This window comes from Saccostrea echinata, unplaced genomic scaffold (genome assembly GCF_033153115.1).
Source record: "Saccostrea echinata isolate AGI-Se365-2 ecotype Australia unplaced genomic scaffold, CSIRO_AGI_Sech_v1 ptg000030l, whole genome shotgun sequence".
NCBI classification, from domain to species: domain Eukaryota; kingdom Metazoa; phylum Mollusca; class Bivalvia; order Ostreida; family Ostreidae; genus Saccostrea; species Saccostrea echinata.
In genome coordinates this window covers 23,066,956-23,093,261 of record NW_026889779.1, presented here as the reverse complement: position 1 = coordinate 23,093,261, position 26,306 = coordinate 23,066,956, and the positions used below count along the sequence as shown (strand labels likewise).

The window sequence follows — 26,306 nt, the reverse complement described above, 5'->3', positions numbered from 1 at the left end:
CGCCGCCGCTTATTTTGTCGCTCGGTTCGGGTATTATTTCTTGTATTTTATGCTTTCCCCCACTTTAAAAATAGTATCCGATAATTAATCATATATTTTACTCCTATTCCTGAAACTTTATTTACCTTTCAACGGTTCCAGACTTTAGAATAAATGCATTCCGACGTCGACGTTGGTGTCATCCTGAAATAACACGCCCGAGTTTTCAATTTTTGGTTTTATTTATCTCATTTCTGTTTTACATACATATTATATTCTTTGTAGACAAAATACATGATATTTGAACCTCCTGAATATTTTACTTACATTTTCTCGGCAAGTATATGTTTTTTGAAAGACTTACTTTTCGCACGACCCCTAATATGGACGTCGGAATGGGAATTTTTAAAACCGACATTCCAAAACCATACCAGGGCTGTTTGAGACCGTTGAAAGGTAGATAAGGTATCAAGAATAGGATTAAAATGTATGGTTAATTATCGGATACTATTTTTAAAGGGGGGGGGGGAGCATAAAATACAAGAAACAATACCCGAAGCGAGCGACAATAAAGCGGCGGCGTAAATCGAAGGTTTTTACAACGCTTGGATCTGTAGCTCTCTGCTTTGTCTGTCCGAATTTTCTCAAGCAGAGAGCTACAGTTCTGCAGCTAGAGCTAATCGAGTTCATTTCAATGATAAAGTGTCTGCCTTACATTATTTCCCCAGGAAAATTGTTCAAAGACAATCAGGTGTTAGTGAACAGATTTCACTGTTGTTTACTTATATAGATAATCAATATGTAAATACTGTATTCAATTACTTTATCTTGGTCTAATACAATGTTGAGAATACCTCAATTTGATATTGTGAACCTAAGTTAACCCTTGAAAGTAGATGACCTTTTGTTCATTACAAACAGAAAGCAATATTCATTTTATTTTGTTAATCGGGGGAAAGGAAGCAGACAGTAAACAGTCGATACTTTTTTACATGTTTAATGGGGGGGGGGGGGGTCTATTCAATGAGAACTAAAATATTCATAGTTCCTGTATCACATATTGTAGGCATATAAATTAAAGTAAAATAGTTCTACATTCAGTCAGTAGATAATTAATTATTAATGTATATTTTCAAAATGACAAATATGGGAAAAGTATCATTATGTTCATAGCAGGGATGTCAAAATATTTATTTTCCTTAGTCGATTATTCGATTGCATTATTCGAACGATAGTCAAATATATTCGAAACTTTTTTGGAAAATAAAATTTTATTTCAAACTTCATTGGTACATGAAGTATTTTACCCAAAACGCGGTTTTTTTTTCAAATTTATTCAAATGTAACAACAAATGTTACACACAGATGTTCAAATGCACCTAAAATGTGGATAGCGCGTTTACATTAACTAAATATAGACCGTTAATTTCTCCAAAATGTATGATTTCCCCGTCAATCATGTCCATAAATCGGTCTGTAAAGACGGGTTTTAATTTTTAGTAAGCATAAAAAATGACAGTACTGTATATTTTTTAAAGTTTTTTTTTTAAAATAAGGGAGGGGGGTGAGGTTTAAAACACACACTATCCAAACGCCAGGTGTCTGTGATAATGTTAAACAGTTGAATATACTTTTTTGTCCCGACTATCAAAATGTTTTTAACATTTGTAAAAGAATATTAATTTTATAAATAATTACCGCAGTGTTCAAACGGCTATAATGGGTACATGACAGGGTGAACTGCGATAAGGATATTTGTCTTAATTATCAACTTCATCTTCAGTTGGGTTGGACAAATTAAATTTTCAAAATTTATTCTTAAATTATAATGCATTGGTAAAATACAGGTAATTCCAGGTAAATCCCAGATGGAGATCAGACTATAATTGCTATCAAAACATATTTCAAACTTATTGTTCTATACCTAATAATGAAATGTGTGCAAAACGGGAACACACCGGTATACATGGTACATATGAGATCAAGTCCAATTAATAATTTTACAAACAAAGCCCAGTATAGAGAGATAATTTTATTACAAAAACAACATTTATTTTTTTTTTTACATTATGTAAATATTATATCCAACCTTTATTTAATCGCTATTAAGCACATAAAATGTTATATATTACCCCTTTTTGACCATCTCGAGAAATGATGTGACCGAAATACATTTATGTGATGTATATGGCTTTACGGGTATTTTTTATGGAACTCTTCAAAAAAGCTAACTAAAGTCATTGATAAAACACTAATGACAATCTAGATTATGTTTGGAACTGATCTACATTGCACATATTTTATACTGAGAGGTGCATTGTTAAATCTTTTTGCCAATTTAATTGTCTTGTATTTTGGAAAATTAACCTCTAATTTTCAATATAATAGCTAAAAAAGTCATGTCCTTGTACATGTAAATGGTTCATTTTCCCAACAGGCCAAATAGATCGTCGAAACCATTGTGACGTCAATTTTCAAAAAAAGACGTATATATTGTTTTATAATGTTCAGCTTGACATGAATATGGACACATGCACTGGGTATCAAATAAACTAGATGTAAATTAATATTTATACGACAAGTGTAAATACTGAATTTTTTTCTGAACTGCTTCTTTTTTCAACCACCTTACGTCCAGATATATAGTCTAACTTGGACCACTGTCGCTTAGTTAGGGAGCGCGGAAATAAGATGCTATATATAAATATATATATACTAATATAGGCCCAATGTATCTGAAATCGAACAACGTGTAAAGAATTAATACAGACCAGATCTTCACAACATTAATATAATGATTTCATCCTTTATATTAAAGGATTTTTAGCGATACGTGGCGAGGTATATTCTCAATATTATTTAGATCTAGCAAAACATCTTCGAATGCATGTGTATTGCATGCTGTAAAATGAACACATTTTTAAAAAATAAACATGGTCCGCACAATATCACCATCGTAATTTTTTGCATATAAAATGCTTTCAAATCGATGTTTAATTTTTGAAAATTTCAAAGTGGTGATATAATGCGGACCTATCGAAAAATGCTTTTGAGTCCCTGATTTTTAACGATTTTTCTGTAAATACGCATTCCGTGCATGGTTTGACCACGAATAAACAGTGCACAGGGAACACATTCCCAAAGTTTGGGTTTATATTTTTAACAAGCATATATCCAACCTTTATTTTCAATGTAAAGTTTTGATTCAGCGTAAACTTTAATTTTTAGAAATTCTCAGGGCCAAATATTATATCAAATGAACCTTGTCCTTTATTAAACACTATTTCTTTTTACGAAATCTGTAAAACACCGAATATTCGAATCTTAAATTTATATTCGAATATCATCTCATCGAATGAATATTCGAATGTTCGAATATTCGTTGACATCCCTAGTTGTTAGTGATTATTTTACCAAGAGGACGGGTCGCCTGCCTGGCACAGTGGTTAGAGCGAGTGTCGCGGCGTAATTATTAGATCCTTACGTCGCGGGTTCGAATCCCACTGTGGGACGTGGAGACCGGTCCTTCGGATGAGACCGTATAAACCGAGGTCCCGTGTCGCAGTAGGTGCTGGCACAAAAAAGGATCCTTCACTGCTCAATGGCCCTGAGTGCCGAATATAGGTCAAAATTTGCAGCTCTCCACCGGCAAGTGGCGTCTCCATATGAGTGAAAAATTCTCGAGAGGGACGTTAAACAACAAACAAAAAAACCAAGTTGACGGAGAGTTTTCCAGTTTATAGCAGGGAGGCAGCGACAGTTGCAAAAATAATAGAAGTATATGAAAGTGTAATTTTCTATGATATTTGGCGTGTCCTTCTAATAAAGGAGACCCGGCCCGCACCACTCCTTACCATCCGCGAAGTGACAGGGTCGTCAAGCGCTTTAATAAGAAATGCCGCAATGTTAAATGCATATGCTAATGAACACAACTTTCACTGGGACAGTTATCTGCCATATGTAATGATGGCATTCCGAGCATCAGTTTATGAAACCAAAAATGGTTTCACACAAAATTACTAGTATATAATGCTCAGAGAGAGATATCTACGACTCTTGACATAATGTTTCAAATGTCAATAGCAGTAAACTCTATGCACAAAAATAAATGGACTTGGCAAGTCAAGGAAAAAAATAGAAGAAGCCCAAAATATGTCAGAGAGACAGACAGTGATGGTCCACCAAAAGAAATACTAGTAGCGTGATCAGAAGCTCTCGTGGCAAAAATTTAGTAAATGAGATAGGTATAAGTCTATTTTCCTTTGCGGAAAGTTTGTCTCCAAAGTACACAAGCTACGGGAGATGTCTGTATGAAATTATGGACAAAATAACTGATATTACATTCAAAGTGATCTGCAGTCCACGTGGAAAAGCACAAGTTGTATACGTAGATAGACTCAGGTTGAAGCGCGACTAAATTTTCCGAAACGAGGAAGAGATTCCTCTAGAGAATACAAATGCTAGTACTGCTGGAAACGAGGAGACGGAGATAAAACATCTATAAAGCGAGGTTGACATTAACACTGAGAGTCTTTGTTCTGGTAGCATTAGAAATAGATCCCCAAAGGCTTCAAGACTATGTCTATTGGCTTGTTGGGTACACAAGGCAGGATTAAGGATTGACAAAAACCTTGACACTCTTCGTTCTGGTAGAATTAGACAAACTCCCTGTAGGCTCAAAGACTATGTCTATTTTGTTGGGTACCCAAGGCAGGGATGAACCTGCTCCAAAACCTTTACCTTGGTCATTCATCTAGAAAATGGAGGTCTAATACATCATCCCAAGCAAGTCTGGTAGTGTGCATTCCTAGATGCATCATCCATCATAATTTGGTCCAGGTAGGGCTTGAATTACACTGACATGTACCTGCTTCAAAAACTTAACCTGGTCATTCATCTAAAATATATAGGTCATATCCAGCATCCGAAGCAAGTCTGATAGTGTTCATCCCTAGATGCAAAATCCATGCTAGTTTGGTCCAGATAGGGCTTGAAGGTACACTGGAATGAGCCTTCTTTAACCTGGTCACTCATCCAGAAAATGGAGGTTAAATCCAGCATCAAAACAAAATAAAAATGAATGTTTGGTTTAGATGAGCAAAGCATGCTCAAAATTGGGTTCTTGTATGTAAGGCAATAGAACAGTTTGACATAAAAATATTTATTTAGCAAAATGGCCAATTATACAGGGTGTATACTTCAGTATCCAAGTTGCTAATATTGTCAGTCAGATCAAAGATTCGTTATTGTAAGGTAAAATTAGGCCATACACCAATTGATAAGGGTCATATGGTAAATGTGAACAGTTACTAAGTGGCTGAATTGTTTGTATAGCCAATTGGCCAAAGTTGATTGTGTAGCCAGGTGGCAAGTGTTTTCTCTTTGTTTACTGAATTACAGTACTAGGCAAGTGACAAAACATCTCTGTTTATATTGAATACATTACACACTAGCAAGTGTGATCATATTTGTATATTTTGCTTATATTTGTATATTTTGCCTTCATCATCATCCTTGTATGCCTTGGACAAACCAAGTACGATCCCAATTCAAAGAGTCCACTCGGGTCTCGCACGCTACAATCCTAAGCAAGTCCGATACAATGTAGTACTGTGCATCATCATATATGCAATTTACATGCAGTTTGGTCCATATAGGTTTTAAAGTTACACTTCCAGGTTTGAGCCTGCTCCAAAAACTTTAACATGGTCACTCATCATGTAGGGCAAATACAGCATCCGAAGCAAGTCTGAGAGTGTGCTTCCCTTGATACATCATCCTTGTAAATTTAGTTCAGGTAGGCCTATATAGTTTCTTGGTAACGGACCTGCTCCTAAAAACTAACCTGGTCACTCATTCTGAAAATGTAGGTCAGATGCAGCATTTGAAGCAAGTCTGGTGGTGTGCTTCCTAAGATGTATCATACCTGCAAGTTTGGTCAATATAGGGCAGCGCTTATAGTTACTTGGAAATGAGACCTGCTTCAAAAGTTTTAGCCTGTTCCAAAGCATTTAACTACTCATTCATTAGCAGAAAATGCAGCATCCGAAATCTAACTGGTACAGTGAAACATAATAGAAGCATCGTCCATGTATCTTTGATCAATATAGGGCATAGAAGTACTTAAAAAGAAATTTGTTTAAAAAACATTAACGTGGGAGCCGACGCCGGGAGCATTTCACAAGCTCTCTCAACTTCGTTGATGAGCGCTAAAACGATTCATGAAATATAATTTAGGTCTGATATTTGTGCAAAAGTTATTCTACATTTAACTTACAATTTGCATAGAAATATCAAACACATTCACACTTACCTTTTCGGTAACGTAGAACAGTTAGGAGCAGACAAATATTAATCTTTTGTATGTATATAGCTGTATTATTACCTGTCATCGATAATAAAGTGAAAATATTCACAATCACAAAATTGTTCTTGCGAGACGATATTTTTTCCTACGTGTAATTTATAGTCTCAGAAAGAGCTTCTCATGGATTTGTGTTTAAACAAGTCTACTTACATAAATACCTGGGTAATTTATGTTCTATGAAAATTAGAAATTTAGAAGTTTCTTATGTTGAACAGGGAGACTAGACTTTTAGAGCTCTATTTGCCTATTTGTCTTTTATCCGTCCGTTTGTCTATCACATTTGTTCATTTGTTTTCTATCTATCCATCCTTTTGTCTATCAGATTTGTTTTCTTTCTATCCGTCCGTTTGTCTATCAAATTTGTTTTCTTTCTATCCGTTTGTTTGTCTATCATGTTTTCTATCTATCCTTCCGTTTCTCGATCATGTTTTCTTTCTATCCGTCTGTTTGTCCATCACATTTGTTTTCCAGAATTTTCTTTTATTTAAACTTGAGATCTGGTACACTTTCGCATTCTCGTTGCATTTTTTAACTGCAGGTCTTTGTGTCTCAAAAGGTTTCCATTCTTTTCGTTGGCGTTATGACCTTTAATTGAATGAATATCATTAAAAAGTTGTTTTCTGGAAGGTTTTGGATTAAACACCACATGACATAGCAGAGTTCAAGTTAAGTTTGAGTTTCATGGTATTTCAATTCTTTTCTGTCCGTGTTGTGGCCGTAGGTGTACGATACCCGCATAAGCTCATTTCTGAGAAGGTTAAAATATTTAAGTTGTTATAATGATTTAATTATCTCATTATAAGTACCTAGAATCTCATTATAAGAATAAATTATCTCGTAATAATAAATTATATCGTATTTACGTCATATTTATCTCGTAATAACGAGTTAGAGTCTCGTTACACGAGTTAATAATCTCATTATAACGATTCAATTATCTCATTCAAACGTTAGTTATGTCGTTCTATCGAGTTTGTCGTATCGTTACAATGAATTAGTTATCTCATTATATCGAGTTATTATCTTGTTCACTCTTTATAACGAGAAAATTTAAAAGCAATATGGGAATGAAAATGGCAGTAGTCTTCGTTATAATGAGATAGCTAACTCGCAATAACGAGATATTAACTCCATAAAACAAGAAACAATCTCGTAATAAAGAGTTAAATGTTTTTATCTTCTCAAAAATGAGCATATCCTGCTTTCGTAGAATGTATGCAAAAGAGTTGCAGATAAAATTCAAGTGTAAAAGAATTTCAACCATATTTTTGAGTTATCAAACCTTATATTATGATAAAAGGTTTTTCAAGATTGAATTCTTTATTTAAACATATGTTTTTGTTGTTGATAGACTGACCACTTGGCCACTCATCCGGTTTGGAGAATGAATAATATTGTCTTGCCACCAAAATTTAAATAATCTGTTCATTCTTTCATAATATACTATTCTTCCTCTAGATCTACCCTGATTTCAGGAAAGCTTTTTGGGAACGACTTTACTTTACCGGTCCCCAGAAAAACGCGCTAAAATATAGTGTCGCCGTAGGCGACTTCAATATATGAGATCGCGTGAGCGATCGAAAAAAAAATTTAAAATATGAGGTTTTAAGCCCTTTTGACCCCAAAATCGAATTCTATGGTTAAAAGTTTAGCTTAAAACTTCGTCTTTAAACGAAGTTTTTAACCTCGTTCTCTGAAAAAAAAAAAGTAATAATTATTGTTCATTCAGTGAAAAGGAGACAAAAAATAATTGTGAACGAAGCGCGTGCGGCGCATGCTCAGTGCCATTTCTTTCGTACTTAGCCTTTTTTTCATGTAAACAAACCAACGAGATGTCGTTGAAGCTGAATTAAGATCTTACAAAAAATACAGATGCAACTGAATTTCTTAATTAATCTAAAAAAAAAAAAAACAAGACACTAACCCTAATCTCTCGGATGGTATGCGAGGACTAACCCAAATCTCCCAGGCGAATGCTACAAGCATTGCTAGAGCATGCTAGACTAACCCATGTGCGAGGACTAACCCTAATCTCTCGGATGGATGCGAGACACTTCATTACTATTATGCTCATGATCGGGTAAAAATCCGTAGAAATTTCAGTGTGTAAATAATGGTCGAACAATTAGTATGAAAAACGTCAGTCAGCGTTTGACCTAATGATAGATTGTATTCGGAACTTTGTTTAACTAGTCATTCTATCAGTGGTAATCCGTCTAGTTCCCTTTCATCGATATAGAATCTTCAATTCTAGTTCCCTTTCAACGACATAGAATCTTCAATTTTAGTTTCGTTTCAACGATATGGAATCTTCAAAATTGTTAACTTTTTTCAATATTCCCAACAACCAAATTGAATTTGAAATACCATACTGAAACTGGATTCCAAAACGTCATAAAATCCCTACAAACGAAGATACAAAGGGGGTTCTAGTAAATGTTCTACCAAGTATCTTTCTTTACTCCTCATGAAAATATAACAGCAATGAAGGAAAAACTTCTGAAGTACTGTACAATAAAGTGTGAAATTTTCAACATTATTACTTTCCTTTATTCATATTTCAGATAATAAATAGATACTTCGTTATCTCGAACTTCGATTTCTGGAATACCATGGATAGTTTCAGCCACTTTTTCTTTCTGTATTTTATTAACCTCATTATCTCAAATCATCGGATATCTCGGAAGTTTAATCAGGAAAACCTAGGAAACATATTTTGAATTTGATTTCTTAAAAAAAACGTCTGAAATCACAATATATCATTTGAATCCTGCTGATTAACCGATCGGGTCATCCGTCATCGCACAATGAGGATGTCTGCATATACCTGCTACTGAATATTCGTAAAGTCCTGCAGTAAATTATTAAACTTAGTACTTTTAAACTAGTGTATAATCTCTTTCACTAATAGTTGCACAGGTAGTCGCTACTTTCTTTCTTCTAAATTTATCTTGATGCCATGCTTTGATCGCATCACTACATCCGGGAATTCCTCATACACATGTCCTTCCACTAAGCTCACTTTGAATCTGTAGATAGTGAAAGGTTGATCAAATGTGAAAAATGTATTTTTTTTTTTATATAAAATCACGAACAAAAAGATCATAAATTTAAAGTTGTCTCAAAACGACTGCAGATTTACCTTTTAAGCAATGATCCAATCATAACTTTTTGCTCATTGAAAGCAAAATTCTGTCCAATGCAGTTCCTAAAAGAAACAAGCTATATGGGAAGGGTGTTTTCTATAACATAAAATATGCTGAAACATCAGGTGAGTGATAAATTAGGCTACGATATATTTACTCCTACCTTGAACCGGCAGAAAATGGAAAGTAGCTGAAAGGATCACGTGACAGTTTAGCCTCGTCTTCAAATCTCTCCGGTTTAAATTCCTGAAACGACAGGTAAAGCATTTGAAAGCTTTTTTTTAAATACATTTTGGAGCTACATGTATATGAATTTGAAAGGAGTGGATCATTGTGGCTTCGGTCTGACTGACTGATATTGTGATGGTCAAACTACACTGGAAACTATAGATGTACATATGTAGAAATGGGTTTTGTTTCAATTTCTGTTGAGTTATATTCGGGTATCAATGAAAAGAATAAATTAGGGCAATAAGGAAATATAATATTTTACTGCTGAAAGTATTGTACGCAATTTTAATTTTTACGAATAATCTTAACAAAGACGTAAATATATATGATCGTAAGTCCAAGCGTTCGCCCTTTTGTATGTAGAACAACGCTTCGTATCTATTTGTTGTAAACACCAACAATTTTCATTGCATTGTTATAGTTATTGAAGACGGGTAAAATGATTAAGAGTTCACATGCATTTTGTTTAAAAAGAAGTTCATTTAGAAGTCATCTTATAGTTGCTACCTTTCGCCACATATCGAAATGATTTCAGTTATTTTTATAATTTGATGTTTCTGTTTATTAATGATAAGCTTAATTCATTCTATTGTATGATTTTATTTATATATTTAATAAATGTTTAGCTAAGGAATCACTCTTTTTTATTTTTCGAAGACTTTGTTAAAAGTATGTTAACGTACAGAAACATGGAATGAATCGCGCACATGACGTCAAGTAATACATCATCAAAATAATCAACTCAGATGTCGTCAATAGCTAGCTGAAATTAGACATAATTAGATGGTCTTCTTTACCTCTTAAATTATGCAAAACCAACACAAATGGTGAATGATTCCATTAAAATCAGTATATAAGCATTCATATCTCAAGTTTTGGAAATTGATAAAAATACTTTTAATTGCATTTGTGCTTCTGGACATATTTCTTGCGTTCTTGTGCATATGATTAAGGTAAATATCAGTTCTTACCATATGGTCAGGCCATACATCTGGATGATGATTGACTGCATGTATTACGACATCAACAGCAAAGTAGGCAGGGATCTCCAAACCCTCCACACACAGTGGCTTAGTCAGATATCTACTCACTACTGGTACAGGAGAATGCATCCTCATGACTTCTCGTAGGAACATCGACATGTATTTCAACCGACTTAAATCTTCCCTTTTAAAACAAACAAGAGGCCCATGGGCCACAACGCTCACCTGAGTAACTTTGGCCTTGCTGTTTTTCACCTGATTTCCCCCCTTGAAGTACTTATTGTGGCCCCGCCCTACCCCTAGGGGTCATGATTTGAACAATTTAGCATCTACAATACCCCAGGATGCTTCCACTTAAGTTTCAGCTTTTCTGGCCCAGTGGTTCTTGAGAAGAATATTTTTAAAGATTTTTTTCTAAATATTCCAATGCAAAACTTGGATTCCCAATTGTGGCCCCGCTCTACCCCTAGGGGTCATGATTTGAACAATTTAGAATCTACACTACCCCAGGATGCTTCCACTTAAGTTTCAGCTTTTCTGGCCCAGTGGTTCTTGAGAATAAGATTTTTAAAGATTTTTTTCTACATATTTCAATGCAAACTTGGATTCTCTATTGTGGCCCCCCTACCCCTGGGGGTCATGATTTGAACAATTTAGAATCTACACTACCCAGGATGCTGCCACATAAGTTTCAGCTTTTCTGGCCTAGTGGTTCTTGAGAAGAAGATTTTTAAAGATTTTTTCTAAATATTTCAATGCAAAACTTGGATTCCCCATTGTGGCCCCGCCCTACCCCCGGGGGTCATGATTTGAACAATTTAGAATCTACACTACCCCAGGATGCTTCCACTTAAGTTTCAGTTTTTCTGGCCCAGTGGTTCTTGAGAAGAAGATTTTTAAAGATTTTTTTTTTCTAATATTTCAATGTAAAACTTGGATTCCATATTGTGGCCCCGCCCTACCCCTGGGGGTCATGATTTAAACAATTTAGAATCTACACTACCCCAGGATGCTTCCACATAAGTTTCAGTTTTTCTGGCCCAATGGTTCTTGAAAAAAAAAGATTTTTACTTTATATTTCAATATAAAACTTGGATTCCCTATTGTGGCCCCGCCTCACCCCCCGGGTCATGATTTGAACAATTTAGAATCTACACTACCCCAGGATGCTTCCACATAAGTTTCAGTTTTTCTGGCCCAGTGGTTCTTGAGAAGAAGATTTTTTAATGCCCCACCCTATTTTTGTCTTTTCTTGATTATCTCCCCTTGGAAGGGGGCCTGGCCCTTCATGTTAACAATTTAAACTCCCCTTCACCCAAGGATGTTTGTACCAAGTTTGGTTAAAATTGGCCCAGTGGTTCTTGAGAAGAAGTTGAAAATGTGAAAAGTTTGTAGACGGACGGACGGACAGACGGACGGACAACGGACAATGGGTGATCAGAAAAGCTCACTTGAGCTTTCAGCTCAGGTGAGCTAAAAAGCGAAAGTAATATTTATTTGTTGAAAGATATACATGACAGCATTCAGAAATCAACACAACACAATCACTTATAATAAAACAGAACCTTCTTCCACTTTTTGATGGAGGAAAAATAAGAAAAGCTTTAATTCATTGGAATGTTCCCTTTTTGGCCAGATTTGTATATGAGTTACAAAACCATGAAATATAAGGGTAAGGTAACGAGAAAGTCAATATCCCAGGAATAATGGTGAGATTGGAATGTACTTATGTATTCACAAAGATGTAAGTAGGAAGCAATTATGGTAATGAATTCTGTTTTGTAATCAAAACATGAACTGAATACTATCTTCAGGAAATTTAACGAAAAAGTCATAGGTTAAGGTCAAACACTGCTTGCACAGTAAGAAGACTCTCAGAAAGAGGAACGCGTGAGTTTAAAAAGAGGGGGATTTTAGTCATCTGTCATGGTACCTTAGAAATTGAGTCCAAACGAATCACAAAGTGTTATGTCAAAGTCAGAGGAAAGGGAAAAGGTCAACCATATTTCAACATCCTTACTTAAAGGTTTACACGAATGAAGAAATGTTGAACCTGATTAAGGAAGTTTTAAAATGGGGTAAATTCAAAATCAGTAAGTATAAGATCAAAAATGAAATGACTAGCGTACTGTCATTTGTGCAGCCGTGCATAAAAATAATTCGTTCAAATGGCATGATGTGAATCTGCAAAATTACTCGTAATTATGTCATTTTTTTTCTATTTTGTATAGGTTTACCCTTACCATTGTAGTTGCTGTCGCCCGCCTAAAATTTCTATAAGCTCTTGATGGACATTTTCCTGTATTTCTGGATATTTCGCTAAGGAATAAATTGCCCAGCTAATGGCGGACGCAGTAGTATCATGTCCTAAATATTGTATTAGTGTATAATTATTTTTTATGACAAAGTACACGAACCGAATGCAGTAAGTGAAATTATTAGAAGTCAGTATATTTTGTTCAATTAACAATTATCTATTTGGTATAAAAGTATAAAAGAATCGCCTTGTTAATTATAAATAGTGAAACAAATTACACTAACCTCTTATTAACCTCAAAATTTCTACAGAAGTATATTTAGATTCTTAAACTTGGAATTAGAATATAAATCTAAACATGTTGCATTTTCATGGCTAGCCCTTTTTACTCTTAAAGTACACTTTAATCTATAGAGAACCTTCGAAAAGAAATGTGTCGACTTCAGCCCGGATTTCCTCTGGACTGAGACCCTTGCCATTTTCATCCCTGGCTGTTATCAGAATATCCAGGAAATCCTTGCGACGTTTGTTTATCAGATCCGGATCAAGTCGCTGTTAAAGAAAATTTAATGCAGCTGTGTATGTGAGTATAATTTACATTGTTTACAAATGGGTCATATATTAATTCTAGAAGCATACCAATGCCTTCATCCTGGACTGAATTATTTCATCTGCAAATTGGTGAACACTGTCGGTCAACATTTTGTTCTCTCTGCCATCGGCTGTTAATCCATACATAAAATCAGGATACAACCAAGGTGTTCTGTAAAATGAGATACTTAGGTCTTTGGGATGGCATATATTCCTTATAAAATTGCAGAATCTGCATGATATCTTTCTCCAAAAATAAAGCAGGCATTCTTTGAATGATTGATAAAAGTGTTTATCTCCCATTTTCTTTTGGAGAATTTAATTTTGCTATTAATATGAAATTATTTCATTAACTTAAAGTCCAAATTAATGTGGAAATCAATTTCTCAGTAAGATATACGATAATAAAGGGGTAACGGTATGTTCTTCGAAGGAGTTGACCAGTTACTGGCTTCGCTCTCGACCTGTTTAAAACATGGGGACTGCCTCCGTCCCATGCTTCAGAAAATGTGACCTTGATGAGGGCACGTATCATTCACATTTAAACATGAACATAACTTACACCATCCGCTTAATGGCTAGAGTCGTCAATCTATTGACCTGGTCCACGTATGGATGACTGTCACTGAAATTGAATGAAGGTTAGGATTGTTTTAAGATATGAAATATGATGATAATTAGTAATTCAGAAGGAAGTACACTTTTAAAACGCTCTAGGTATGTTGTTTTATGCAACTAAAGATCTGTCATTAGATCTTCAAATAAAATATATGTATATAAAAATATGTAGTGTATTTCCCAGTTTGTAAAAATTTCAAGCATTCGTATGCACTCATCACTTATATTTCCCCATTTTAGAGAGATAAATGAGCACAGTCTGTTCATCAATATTTTGCTGTCGTTACAGATTTTTCCTGGAGGAAACGGCTGGTAGTTAAAATATGAAAAAGGAAAACCCAATTTTTACAACTTTTCTTAGTGTCCTACATATACATATTAAGCATTTCATTATCTAATGACAATGAGCATGACGAGAGGAAAGTAACTCGATTCGTAAACCACAGCTGTCTGTTTTAAAATTACGTTTGCAAGGGTTACTTCAAAAGGTCCTCATTTTGGTTGGTGGGGTTTGTATTTCTGGGAATGCAACAAACAAAAGGAAATTTATAAAAGTTAACGAAAAATGCGGCATACCCCATTTCCTGCACATGTTCGTTGTAGGAGAGCGAGCACCGTAACATCGTGTCCAAAGTGGCTAATGATACCAGTTTATAAATCTCTATACTCTGATTAGAGTCACAAGCTTTTTGAAGTTTTTCCTGTACAGTATTTAAAAAAATACAGTGTAATGCGTTTCATATAATAGTGTACATGTAGAACAAGTTATATATACAATATTTTCAACGTACTAATACTGATTTACTTATTTTCTAGAATTGCAATTTTAAATAATTAATATTGTTCTAAGAAACAGCTATCTTTCATGAATTATTTATACCAGAGATCTAATGCAATACCAAGAAAATATCTGCAACATCGTTGTAGATTTGAACGTATGGTCTGAGGATGTCAAAATGAAAGGCGGGAGTTAGCAGACGACGGTTTCTTTCCCATTTCCACCCGTCTGACAGCAGTAAACCATCGCCTACAACAGTATAATTATTGAGAAAATTAAAAGTCATTTTGAGTGGGGGGAGAGGGGATAAAGTTAATGTAGCATTCTAATAAATGTCATGTAAAAAGGGATAGGGTCGATAGTATGACACAGTTAACCTGGTTGCCTCAAGCCATCCCCATCCCGAGCTTTCTTTTCTTGTTCTTTCAGGTGAACCCTAGTTGTTTTCTCTCTTAATCTGTTTTCAATTCTCTCCGCCAAGTGCTTTTTGATCTGCCTTTCTTTCTTTTACTTGGGTATGCTCCGGTTAATTTCCTGTCTCGTAGTGTTGGTTAAGGGTTTGTGGGGTGTTTCGGAAGTCATCCTCAACACCTTTGCAACAATACGTTGTGTAGATAGCTGTTTGTCTTATGCCAGTATTTTTGCAGGTTGTTGATACTGTTCAGAAAGAATATTTGGAGGGATTCTACTTTGTTGTTGAAAAACGTCCAGCTGTTTTTAGTCCTCCAAATTCGGCATCGTACAGTAGGACTGCCTTGATATTACTCCGTTTTGCGGGTAAGATTTCGGGTCCACTTGACTTTTTTCAACTGTAAAAAAGCCATTTTGCAAAGTCCAGGCCACTCTAACTGTTTCCATGATGTCCACTCTATAAAGTTCTCTGTTTCTGTAGCGGTTATTTTCATAATGTCGTCTACTACCACAAAATAATCTTTTCTGACTCCTGCTCTGACAAAAAAAAAAACCTGGATGATGGCTACCATGAATGATCATACAGGACAAACCTTCATATTTCGTTTCACTGTTTTTCTTATTCAATCTGTAGTTGGTTCACTACAAGCTACATCCAATCTTCTGTAGCTAGCACTTTGTTAGGTGGATTAGTTGCCACTGGTCTATTCAAAAGCTCTTTAAAATGACCGAGCTATGTTATCTTAATCTGTTTTTCTATTTTATCTTTCACAGGTATATTAATTGTACTTTCCTTACAGTTCTTTTTTCTGATCTCCCAATATTTCTTTCATGTTTCTCACTCTACATGCTTGTTCTGATCCTCTACCTGTGAATCTACATACTTCTTTTTGTCTGCCCGAATACTCTTTTTAGCTCTTAAGTTAGCTTTTGAGTATTTTTTTCAGGTATATTCTCAGCTCCTGTTCTGCTGGAATTCAAGAATACTTTCTTTTCTTTCCTCTCTTTTATCATATCAAGGTTTTATTTGATATACACTGTTTAGATGGCATTTCTTGGGACAACCTCGCACGTTGAAACGATGGTCAACATAATTAAAAAAAAATAAACATTTGTCAACATTTGATTATACATAGAATCTATCGGATACGCTTTTCGAACATCATCAACAACCTGCATAAATATATGGCATAAAACAACCCAGCTGTAGAAACCGAAATCTTGCAGAGACATTGGAGATGGTTGTCCCACACACTCCACAAACCCTCAATCACGAGGCAGGAACTAAGCTGGAGGCCACCTAAGCAAAAGAAAGATAGACCAACAAAAACATCTTGAGGAAAGAATTAGAAACAGAGAGAAAAAAACTAGGGCTCACCTGGAAAGGGCTTGAAAAGAAACCTCAGGATACGGTGGGCTGGAGAACTTTGTTGATGGTCTATGCTCCAAAAGGGTAGCAGACAAGTAAGAACCCCATTTCCTATTACTTAAAGGTGCTTGGACACAGATTTGAAGTTAATATTTTCTCAAATTTTCTGTATAATTTCATGACGTATATGTTGCTATAGCATTTCATACTAAAATATAATAAAAATCTTATTTCATCTTGAAGTTATTAAAACTTCGAATTTCTGGACGCGTTTAATTGACACATCCTTGCGTTTTCACATATTTTAATATTATTCTTAATAATTTAGAAAAGTGGCAATTTTGTTGTGTATTAATGAAAAATATTAAAACTATAACCCAGAAAAATTCATAGTAGAAATGTTCGAAAGCAAACCCAATCACGGTATTGTAAGTCCGTTCTCAGTGGTGTGTGCAGAGTTTAACAATTGAACACACCCGGTGAATCGGAAACATTAACAATAACAGAGCTCGTGCCCTGTTTACAGAAACAGTTTACGTTTCACGGGTGTATTCAATTTGTAAAACTCTGTACACATCACAAAGCACGGACTGACAATACTTGTGTGTTGGTTTTGGTTTCGAACATTTCTACTCTGAATTTTCTGGATTATAGATGTAATATTTTCCATTAATACATAACAAAATCGCTTCTTTTCTTAAATATTAATGATAAAGTTAAAATTTGTGCAAGTGCAAATATGTGTTAATCAAGCGCGTCCCGGAATTCGTAGTTCCAATAATTTCCAGATAAAATAAGTTTTTAATTATATTTTCGTGTGAAATGCTATTGCAATATATAAGTCGTGATATTATACAAAAATTTGAGAAAATATTAAGTTCAAATTTGTGTCTAAGCACCTTTAATATCCTTCAAAACTATGAATTCGGTCATCCAATGACAAAGGGCTAGTTGTATCACACTACATGTATTGACTTTTCCTGTTTTTATGTCATTTATTCGACTGGTAGAATAACTTCAACACCCCCCCACCCCCCCACCCCCCCAATTGAATGAATTTTGTAGGTGGTTTACAAAATTCGAAATTTAGCCAGTGAGAAGAACACGAGTTGTAAGATTCTTATTTTGGGCTAGAAATGGGCATTTGAAGCTTTGCTGGTAATGTTGGTTTTCTAATTTTAATGCAGATCTAGCAATGGACTTTGTACAGAAAGTAATGGGTTACTTCAATTTCAAGTGGTGTTTCTTAATATTTATCATTCGATTGAATTTTTGCATAACCGGTAAGAAATTTAAAAGTATGTTCGCTGTATTCATGTAAACAATCTTTAGTCCTAATAACATTTTTTAAAATTTATTTTGAGATTTAATATTGAAAAATGAATGCATTTGATGAGTGAAAGTGTGCATTTCTGTTATGAAACAAAACCCAGAAATATTCCGACAAACATGAATAAACCCTGTTAGTTAAACATCAAATTGGATCCTTACCTAACCAAGGTAAGAGGAATCGGTAGGATCCTCCCACGCTGTGTCTGGGTTTGGGTTCTGAGGACTTCAGGAGTATTTTAGCTGTGTCTGGATGGCACACCCCAAAGCTGGGGTAGAAGAACATTGTCCAGCCATGGAAGAGCTTTGTTCTGGTTCTCTCCTGTGTATCCAAAACTGTCTTGTAGTATCCTTGCATGTTTTCAAACTAAGGGTAGAAAATGCAGCATACTTAGTCATGAATTTGTTGGAACATTCTTCATAGGATTTTTTAATGAGAGAGAGAGAGAGAGAGAGAGAGAGAGAGATCAAACGGTCAAGAACTATGAATGTTTTTTTAAAAGTTCAAAATATTTTTTCTGTCTTATTTGATCTACTTTGGTTATGATTTAACCTTAAGGATACTAAGAATAAAAAAACATGTAGTATCGTATGTTATTGTAAACACAGGGGTACATGTACAATATAGTCTAGACCACAACTTTCATCGGAGCCCCCCCTCCCTCCTGCTATTCACAATAAAGCCAAAAAAGAGCACGTTCGACTATAATTAGTACATATTTTTACTGTGTTGCTCCATAAAACGGTTTACAGATCTCTTATTTTTCTTAGCGAAAGAATCCTAAAGAGATATGCGCATATTATCTATAGTCAAAATAATTGTGGATTGGAATATTCAAATGCACACCCGGTACATCATATACCACTGAGAGACTTGCGAAAGGTATAACTTCATTTAGACATGTATAAATAAGATTTTATTTGGCAATAGTAAATAAATATTTAATCGATAGTTCAATACAATCAACAGTCATATCCTACATATTTGAACAACTGTTTTATAAAAATAGAAATATAGGTAAAATCCAGAATGGTCAAAAACCCACTTGTCCATTTAAATCTAGCTGATTATATATAAAGGTCAGTCTGTCACAATTTAAACATGTTCATGTAGAAACATACCAAGACAAAATGTCCCCAGATGGGATGCAGCTTTCCCATTGGGGTAATTTTCGAGGTGAGATGAATCCAATATCTGTACTGTCGTCCATAATGAATCACACGAGATAGAAAATACACAACAACTATCGCAACAATGACCTGAGCGATCATGGCCGTACGTGTATGTAAACACTATCACTAGATCCTAGCTATTCTAGTACACGGGCACTGATCGAATTACGCAGTACATGTATGCTTTTAGGATCCGATTGACAGTTCAACTGGTTTATTATTTATTTAATGATATTTTAAAACTATCATACATCTTAATATTCTAACTTATCTTAAATTATTCTTAACAGAAATGATTGATTTTTGTTTGTGTAATTAAAACTATCAAACTTCTTCAGTTTTAGAATGCGTTCTGTAAAAGTTGCATTTGGTGTGATCGACCATTTACCTAATGGTAACCCGAAGGTACGACAGAGTCCTTGGGAGCGCAAATTTGATTAATTCCAACTAAGGAGCTCCATATCAACCAAGCTCTCACAAAAACATTAATTACTTCAGACGTGCAGTGCTACAACATATTCAAGAAGTGGTGTATAAATCAAGTGTAGATTCTTAAAAACTCCAAATAAATTTTTGAATTAAAAAAATTTACTTTTTTCCCACCAAAATCAATAACACTGATCAAATCGTTTGACTTCATAATAAATTAAAGGCTTTTTGACATCAAACACTGCTTTTCAATTAAAAAAAAAAATCAAAATTTTTCTTTCTTGTGATATGTCATCTATAAAATAACTTTCTTAAAAATCATTCACAAGTACTCTGAAGTTTATTGTGTTCCTCATTTACAATATCCATCTATAGTCTTTGGAGGTCTTCCAATTACTTGTTGCAATAATGATGGGCACTGACTTTGCTCCTTTGTCAATCGACTTTTTTAGTCGGGCTCATTGCTAGTAGAGCAATATCCGGCTTTTGTCACGGTGTTCAAACAAAAGTGCTACTGTTTCACACCCAAATGGAATTTACGCTAAGAAATATAGTGCATACACTGATAAGACAACACAAACACAAAATCAGAGTAAACTGAGGTATTTTCTAAACAAATAAACATTAATGGTAATGTATTTTCTTCCATGTTCTTTAATTTACATATTTAAATTTCATCAGGTCCCCCTGTCTGCATCATATTCTATAAATAGAGGTTGTGTTACAAGGCTTTCACTAGCGCAGGTAGCACGTGATATGTTATACAGCTTCTGTGCGCAAACGTTTGACCTTGTTGCATCAATGTTTGTTTACTTCTGGAAGTGGCGTAAGACCCCAGAACGACATATTGATTTATTGTTTACGCTGTTTAATTTTATTGTTTTATACTAATAAATTTGTCTACCTGATTAAATCCGTAGAAAATTCAGTGTGTAAATAATGGCCTAACAATTAGTATGAAAAATGTCAGTCAGCCTTTGATTTAATGATAGAATGTATTTGCTGACAAGGTCATTTTATCGACCATTAAACTTGCGAAATGATGACTTCAAACGAGATTGTTGATGTCGGTGTTTCATCAACTTGTTTGTCAATAACTTGCCTCGTTTTAGAAATTATTCATACGATGCTCTTGCGTATCGAATCAACTGAGATACAAAACCTCCATATGGAGGAGATAAAGGTATTTGCTTCATATTAAAGGAAGTTGACGATTGAAAAATTAAAGTCATCACGTTTATCATAAAGCTTTGTTGTTAGTTTACCATTTAAATATTTCTCTAGTAAAATATCCAAATATGAAACAGCTGTCTCAGATGTAGTATCTTTTAGATATGTAGTTTCACAATACGTCTAACTTCAGTAACAGAAAATTGTTAATTTGCAATGGGTCAACTTTTCTGTGATGAAATATGTGGAGATAACGAACAGTATTCGAGCTCAAAAGTCCATTAAACATGACAAAATAAGAGCAGAGCAAACACGGACCTCTAAGACATCAGGTGGGAACAGGTGCCATGGAGGAGTGAGCATCCCCTGCCAACCGGTCACACCCGCCGTGTGTTCCTTGTCATGATCGGGAACTAACGGAAAATCCGTCAACAATTCAGTGTGTAAATAATGGCCTAAGAATTAGTATGAAAAAAATCAGTCAGCATTTGACTTAATGAAAGATTGTATTTGCTGACAAGGTCATTAATTCGACCAAAGAACTTACGAAATGATGATTTTAAACGAGACTGCTGATATTCTTGTTTCATCAACTTGTTTGTAAATAACTTACCTCGTTTTAGAAATTGTTCATACGTAGAGCATGCTCTGGCGTATCGAATCAACTGAGAAATATAAACCTCGTATGCAAGTGATAAGGGTATATTGCTGCATAAGTATAAGGGAAGTTGACGATTCAAAAGTTAAAGTCATCACGTTTATTATAAAGCGTTGTTGTTAGATTACCATTAACGTCTTTTTCTAATAAAATATCCAAATATGAAGCAGATGTGGTATCTTTTATCTCAAGCTCACCGGGATATATCGTATCGACATAAGTCAGAATGAAAATAATCATTGTTAATTGACAATACGTCGTCGATATATCCAAATGTCGAGTTGAAGGCCACAACAAGTGTTTTCTTCTTTTCACGTTAAAGATTTTGAACAAATTCTTCTTGATTGAATACAAAATGTGAGTACAAATTTTGGTTCATTTGGGATTTGATTTTGTGGTTGAAGAAATGTTGAGTTGTTATATATATTTGAATATTTCCTGGAGGACATGAGTCACTGGGTGTCTTCATACAAGAAAATTTACCCCTCACCCAAAAATTAGTACTTTCACAGTATATTCTTAGAGGAATTAATGCGTTCATCAATTCTTTTAAAGAGAGCAATAGTTCAATTAAAGAAATCATAAATCATAGATATGTTGAATTCTTTTCAAGAGAGAAATAGTGCAATTAAGGAGGTTGGATCCTGCCATCAAAAGTAATGAGAATTTTTTATCAAGTATATTTTTAGAATCTACACACATAGCTTAATTAAAAATCAAAACAGGAAAATGGGGTCAATGCGCTTCTCTTGGCGCTACAGAGCTTTTAGTTTGACCTTTTTGCATTGTAAATACGTCTTACACATAAATCATTTTTAAAAGTTTTTCCTCCAGTATTTTTTTATTGAGATAAATTATGGGAACAAAAACAGTTTTATTTCATCTCGAATAGACACATTAAAATTCGTGACAACAACAATTTTTCAAATTACTTCACATTTTCAATTATTTGACCTTTTTGCACTAAAAAAAGTTATTTTTCTGGCATGAAAAATTTAACAAGCAATATCATTTGAAAGTAATGACGTTTTACTGAATTTAAGAAGAATGGCTAAAAGTATCTTATATATTCAGAAAAGAAAATTAAAAGTGGGGTCTGTGATGTTAATTTTTAGATATTACTAAAATATTGCTGATTTTAAATTAGGGATATTTTTCTGGATTTTCACAATATATTTGCTATCTTTATCAAAGATGATGATAGAATCCATGATAGTGTATTTGATAGATAATTTAGGAACAGCATAAAACAGTCCACGGCACAGAATAACTCTGTGTGCAGGCTGCATGGAAAAATAGGAATCCAAACTTAACACACTTTAAATACTTCGAAAGAGAACTTCTAAAAACCCTTCCGCCACAAAATATAGTTCTTTACTTAATGCTTTTGATACGGAATTTAATCATGCAGTTTTAACTGAATATATTTTAATTGGTATTGTAGAATCCAAATTTATTGTAAGAACTAAAACATTATGCATAATTTTTGAAATATAGGTTAAGACAAAAACCTGCTCAAAGGCTCAGGAGCGAACCTCGTTAAAGAGATCATAAATCAAAAATATGCTGAATTGAAGATATCACTATTTAAATAGTTGCTCTCTCTAAAAGAATTGTTGGCGCGCACAAATTGAATTAATAATATCATAGACTCAATTGAAGAGAGCAATAAATTTTCATGCGCATTCATTGAATTGATGCGCGTTGTGCACCTCTATTTAATTGTTTATATCATTTATTCATTTGAAGAGAACAATAATTAAACTATTGCGTGCATCAATTCAGCAAATTAATTTATTATGAACGCGCATTTTTTTCAGAACTTGACATTAACTATTTGAGATTTTAATTCAATTGTTTTGCATAATCAAATGCATTGATCTTCACATGCAAATACAGTATCCAGCTACTTAATTATATTCCCCTGCTTGAAAAGCGGGGGAATATAGTGATAGGGTATTCGTCCGTCCCTTAAGCTTAGGGGTACCCCTCCCTTATCCGCAACTCCTCATATACTACCGTTTTTTTTTATCAGATATTTTGAGGTTTCCCATGGCAAAACATGGACAATGTCTTTCTTTCTATAATATTTGGGGTAACCACCTCTTACCTGCAACTCCTCCTATACCACTGAAAAAATTTAATGAAACTTTCGCAGAATCTTTATTACATATTGTCATGGTGCATCTCCTATTTCACATTTTGATAAGACACATATTTGGAATAAAAAATTGATGCGATTTTTCCAGATTCTTTTTTGCATAGTGCCATTGTAAATTTCCTATTTTACATTTTGGTGACATACATATTTGGGGTTTCCCATAGAAAAACATGGACACTATCTTTTTTTCTATAATGCAGGGGTAGATTTCTGTTATGGTTATTATACAACTAAAGGCAGATCACTCTGACTGCACAATTGCACCATGAAAGGACATGATAAGCACTAAATATTATTTACTTGAGCAATTTTACTGTTAGTATTGGGGGAGCTAAGGGAGAAAGTATATCTATATTCCCTCTTATTTGAAAAAAATTTTAATTGAAAAAGTTAAGCTTTAAACCAATGCTCTAAAGCTTGCATAAGACTGTTTCCCTTGTTCCCATATTTATGGGTGTGACTTGAATGAATTAATCATTATCTTTTGAATTTTTTTTACGGTTTCGGAGTGTCAAGTAATTTTTGTATTTGTTATATTTTCAAGTGTGAAATACTGTGATTTATTTATTGAATAAAAGTGATATTATCTCACAGTGTGAAAGAATATCAATGTAAGTAAAAAATAATTTCTGGCTTGTCATAAGAGAGAGATAGTAAGTTGATAGAGACTAAAACTGCCAATTTCTTCCCAAATAGGTTGCTAAAATCCATGTAAAAATGTTTTAAATCTCACAATTGCTCAGCTTTGACATCACAGCCTATGACATTGTGTTAAGAAAAAAAAACAGAGGCAAAGGGAAAATCAAAGAAAATGTAATAAACAGAACAAGAGGTCCATGGGCCACATCGCTCACCTGAGTAACTTTTGCCATGCTGTTCTTTACCAGATCCCCCCTTGTAATACCTATTGTGGCCCCGCCCTACCCCGGGGGGTCATGATTTGAACAATTTGGAATCTACACTACCCGAAGATGCTTCCACGTAAGTTTCTGTTTTCCTGGCCTAGTGGTTCTTGAGAAAAAGATTTTTAAAGGTTTTTCCTATATGTTTCAATGTAAAACTTGGATTCCCTATTGTGGCCCCGCCCTACACCCGGGGGTCATGATTTTAACAATTTAGAATCGACACTATCCCAGGATGCTTCCAGCTTTTCTGGCCTAGTGGTTCTTGAGAAGAAGATTTTTAAAGATTTTTCCTATATATTTCAATGTAAAACTTGGATTCCCTATTGTGACCCCGCCCTACCCCCGGGGGTCATGATTTGAAGAGTTTAGAATCTACACTATCCCAGGATGCTTCCATATAAGTTTAAGCTTTTCTGGCCCAGTTGTTCTTGAGAAGAAGATTTATTAATGACCCCACCCTATTTTTGTCTTTTCTTGATTATCTCCCCTTGTAAGAGGACTTGGCCCTTTATTTTTACAATTTAAACTCCTCTTCACCCAGGGATACTTTTACCAAGTTTGGTTAAAATTGGCCCAGTGGTTCTTGAGAAGAAGTTGAAAATGTGAAAAGTTTACAGACGGACGGACGGACAGACGGACGGACGACGGACAACGGGTGATCAGAAAAGCTCACTTGAGCTTTCAGCTTAGGTGAGCTAAAAATGAATGGTTTGTAGTTGGATATGGAATTTATTTCACTCTTTTGGATTTTTTTAAAAATATTTTCACTCGTGCTTCGCACTCGAGAAATTATCAAAAATACTGTCCCACTCATGAAATAAATTCCATATCCAACAAGAGGCCCATGGGCCACATCGCTCACCTGAGCACATTGGCTAGGCAAAAGCACAAATCACTTCAGTAAAGATTAATTGGGGGGGGGGGGGGAGGGGTTTGAATTTTAAACTACCTTCCATGTCAATTTAACAAATGGCTTTGTTGTACTTGATAAGGTTTAAAAAAAAATTTCCCATATGTTCCTTTGTAAAAATTTGATCCCTATCCCAGGGGTCATCATTTGACATTTTTATTCTATATGTTCTTATGTAAAACTACTTTCGATCCCCCATTGGGCCCCACCCTACCCCCACAAAGATGGATCCAGGGCCAGCGCACCGGGCGTGCACCCTCGTTTGAATTTTTTTTTATGTAGAACTTATATGTCCATTATCCTAAAATCAAGGAAAAACATCTCTTCTTTGTAAGAATTTGTCAGCTTCCCAGACCCCCACCAAGGCCTTGCTCTAGACCCACTGGGGGCTTCAATGCAGCCCCCAGACCCACTGCCTCTACTCCTGCCCCGTTACAAAATTCCTGGATCCGCCACTGCCCCGGGGGTCATCATTTGAACAAAATTGAATTTACACTACCTGAGGATGCTTCCATATCAAAATGACTAAACATGATTTTAAGTTCTTGAGAAGAAGATATTTTCCTATATGTTCCTATGTAAAATTTTCAATCCCCCATTGGGCCCCACCCTACCCCCGGGGGTCATCATTTGAACAAAATTGAATTTACACTATACGTGAGGATACTTCCATATCAAAATGACTTATCATGGCTTTGCAGTTCTTCAGAAGAAGAAATTTTTCTATATATTTCTATTTAAGTCTTTGATCCTCCATTGTGGCCCCGCCCTACTCCTGGGGGTCATGATTTGAACAAACTTGAATCTACACTACCTGAGGATGCTTCCATATAAATGACTC

General features: G+C 34.8%; 1 protein-coding gene across 1 annotated transcript; it reads right to left on the bottom strand.

Moving 5' to 3' along the window:
- Nucleotides 1–8,873: 8,873 nt before the first annotated feature.
- On the bottom strand, nucleotides 8,874–19,354 carry LOC133196565 (ultra-long-chain fatty acid omega-hydroxylase-like). The gene is made up of 12 exons (XM_061332434.1): nucleotides 19,182–19,354; nucleotides 18,222–18,426; nucleotides 15,072–15,199; nucleotides 14,749–14,873; nucleotides 14,117–14,179; nucleotides 13,603–13,726; nucleotides 13,383–13,515; nucleotides 12,950–13,073; nucleotides 10,695–10,890; nucleotides 9,656–9,738; nucleotides 9,489–9,554; nucleotides 8,874–9,375 (listed from the first exon to the last, which is right to left on the bottom strand). Exons 1-12 carry the CDS (start codon nucleotides 19,329–19,331, stop codon nucleotides 9,273–9,275), a joined length of 1,500 nt encoding a protein of 499 aa, XP_061188418.1. The 5' UTR covers nucleotides 19,332–19,354; the 3' UTR covers nucleotides 8,874–9,272.
- Between the last annotated feature and the right edge of the window lie 6,952 nt (nucleotides 19,355–26,306).

Excerpts from the sequence above, each read along its gene's own strand:
- LOC133196565 (XM_061332434.1), bottom strand. The coding sequence starts at position 19,331 with ATGATCGCTCAGGTCATTGTTGCGATAGTTGTTGTGTATTTTCTATCT. Across the intron at positions 18,427-19,181 it reads TCTGGGGACATTTTGTCTTG|TTTGAAAACATGCAAGGATA; the intron begins GTATGTTTCTAC and ends TTCTACCCTTAG. Across the intron at positions 14,180-14,748 it reads GAACATGTGCAGGAAATGGG|TGACAGTCATCCATACGTGG; the intron begins GTATGCCGCATT and ends ATTCAATTTCAG.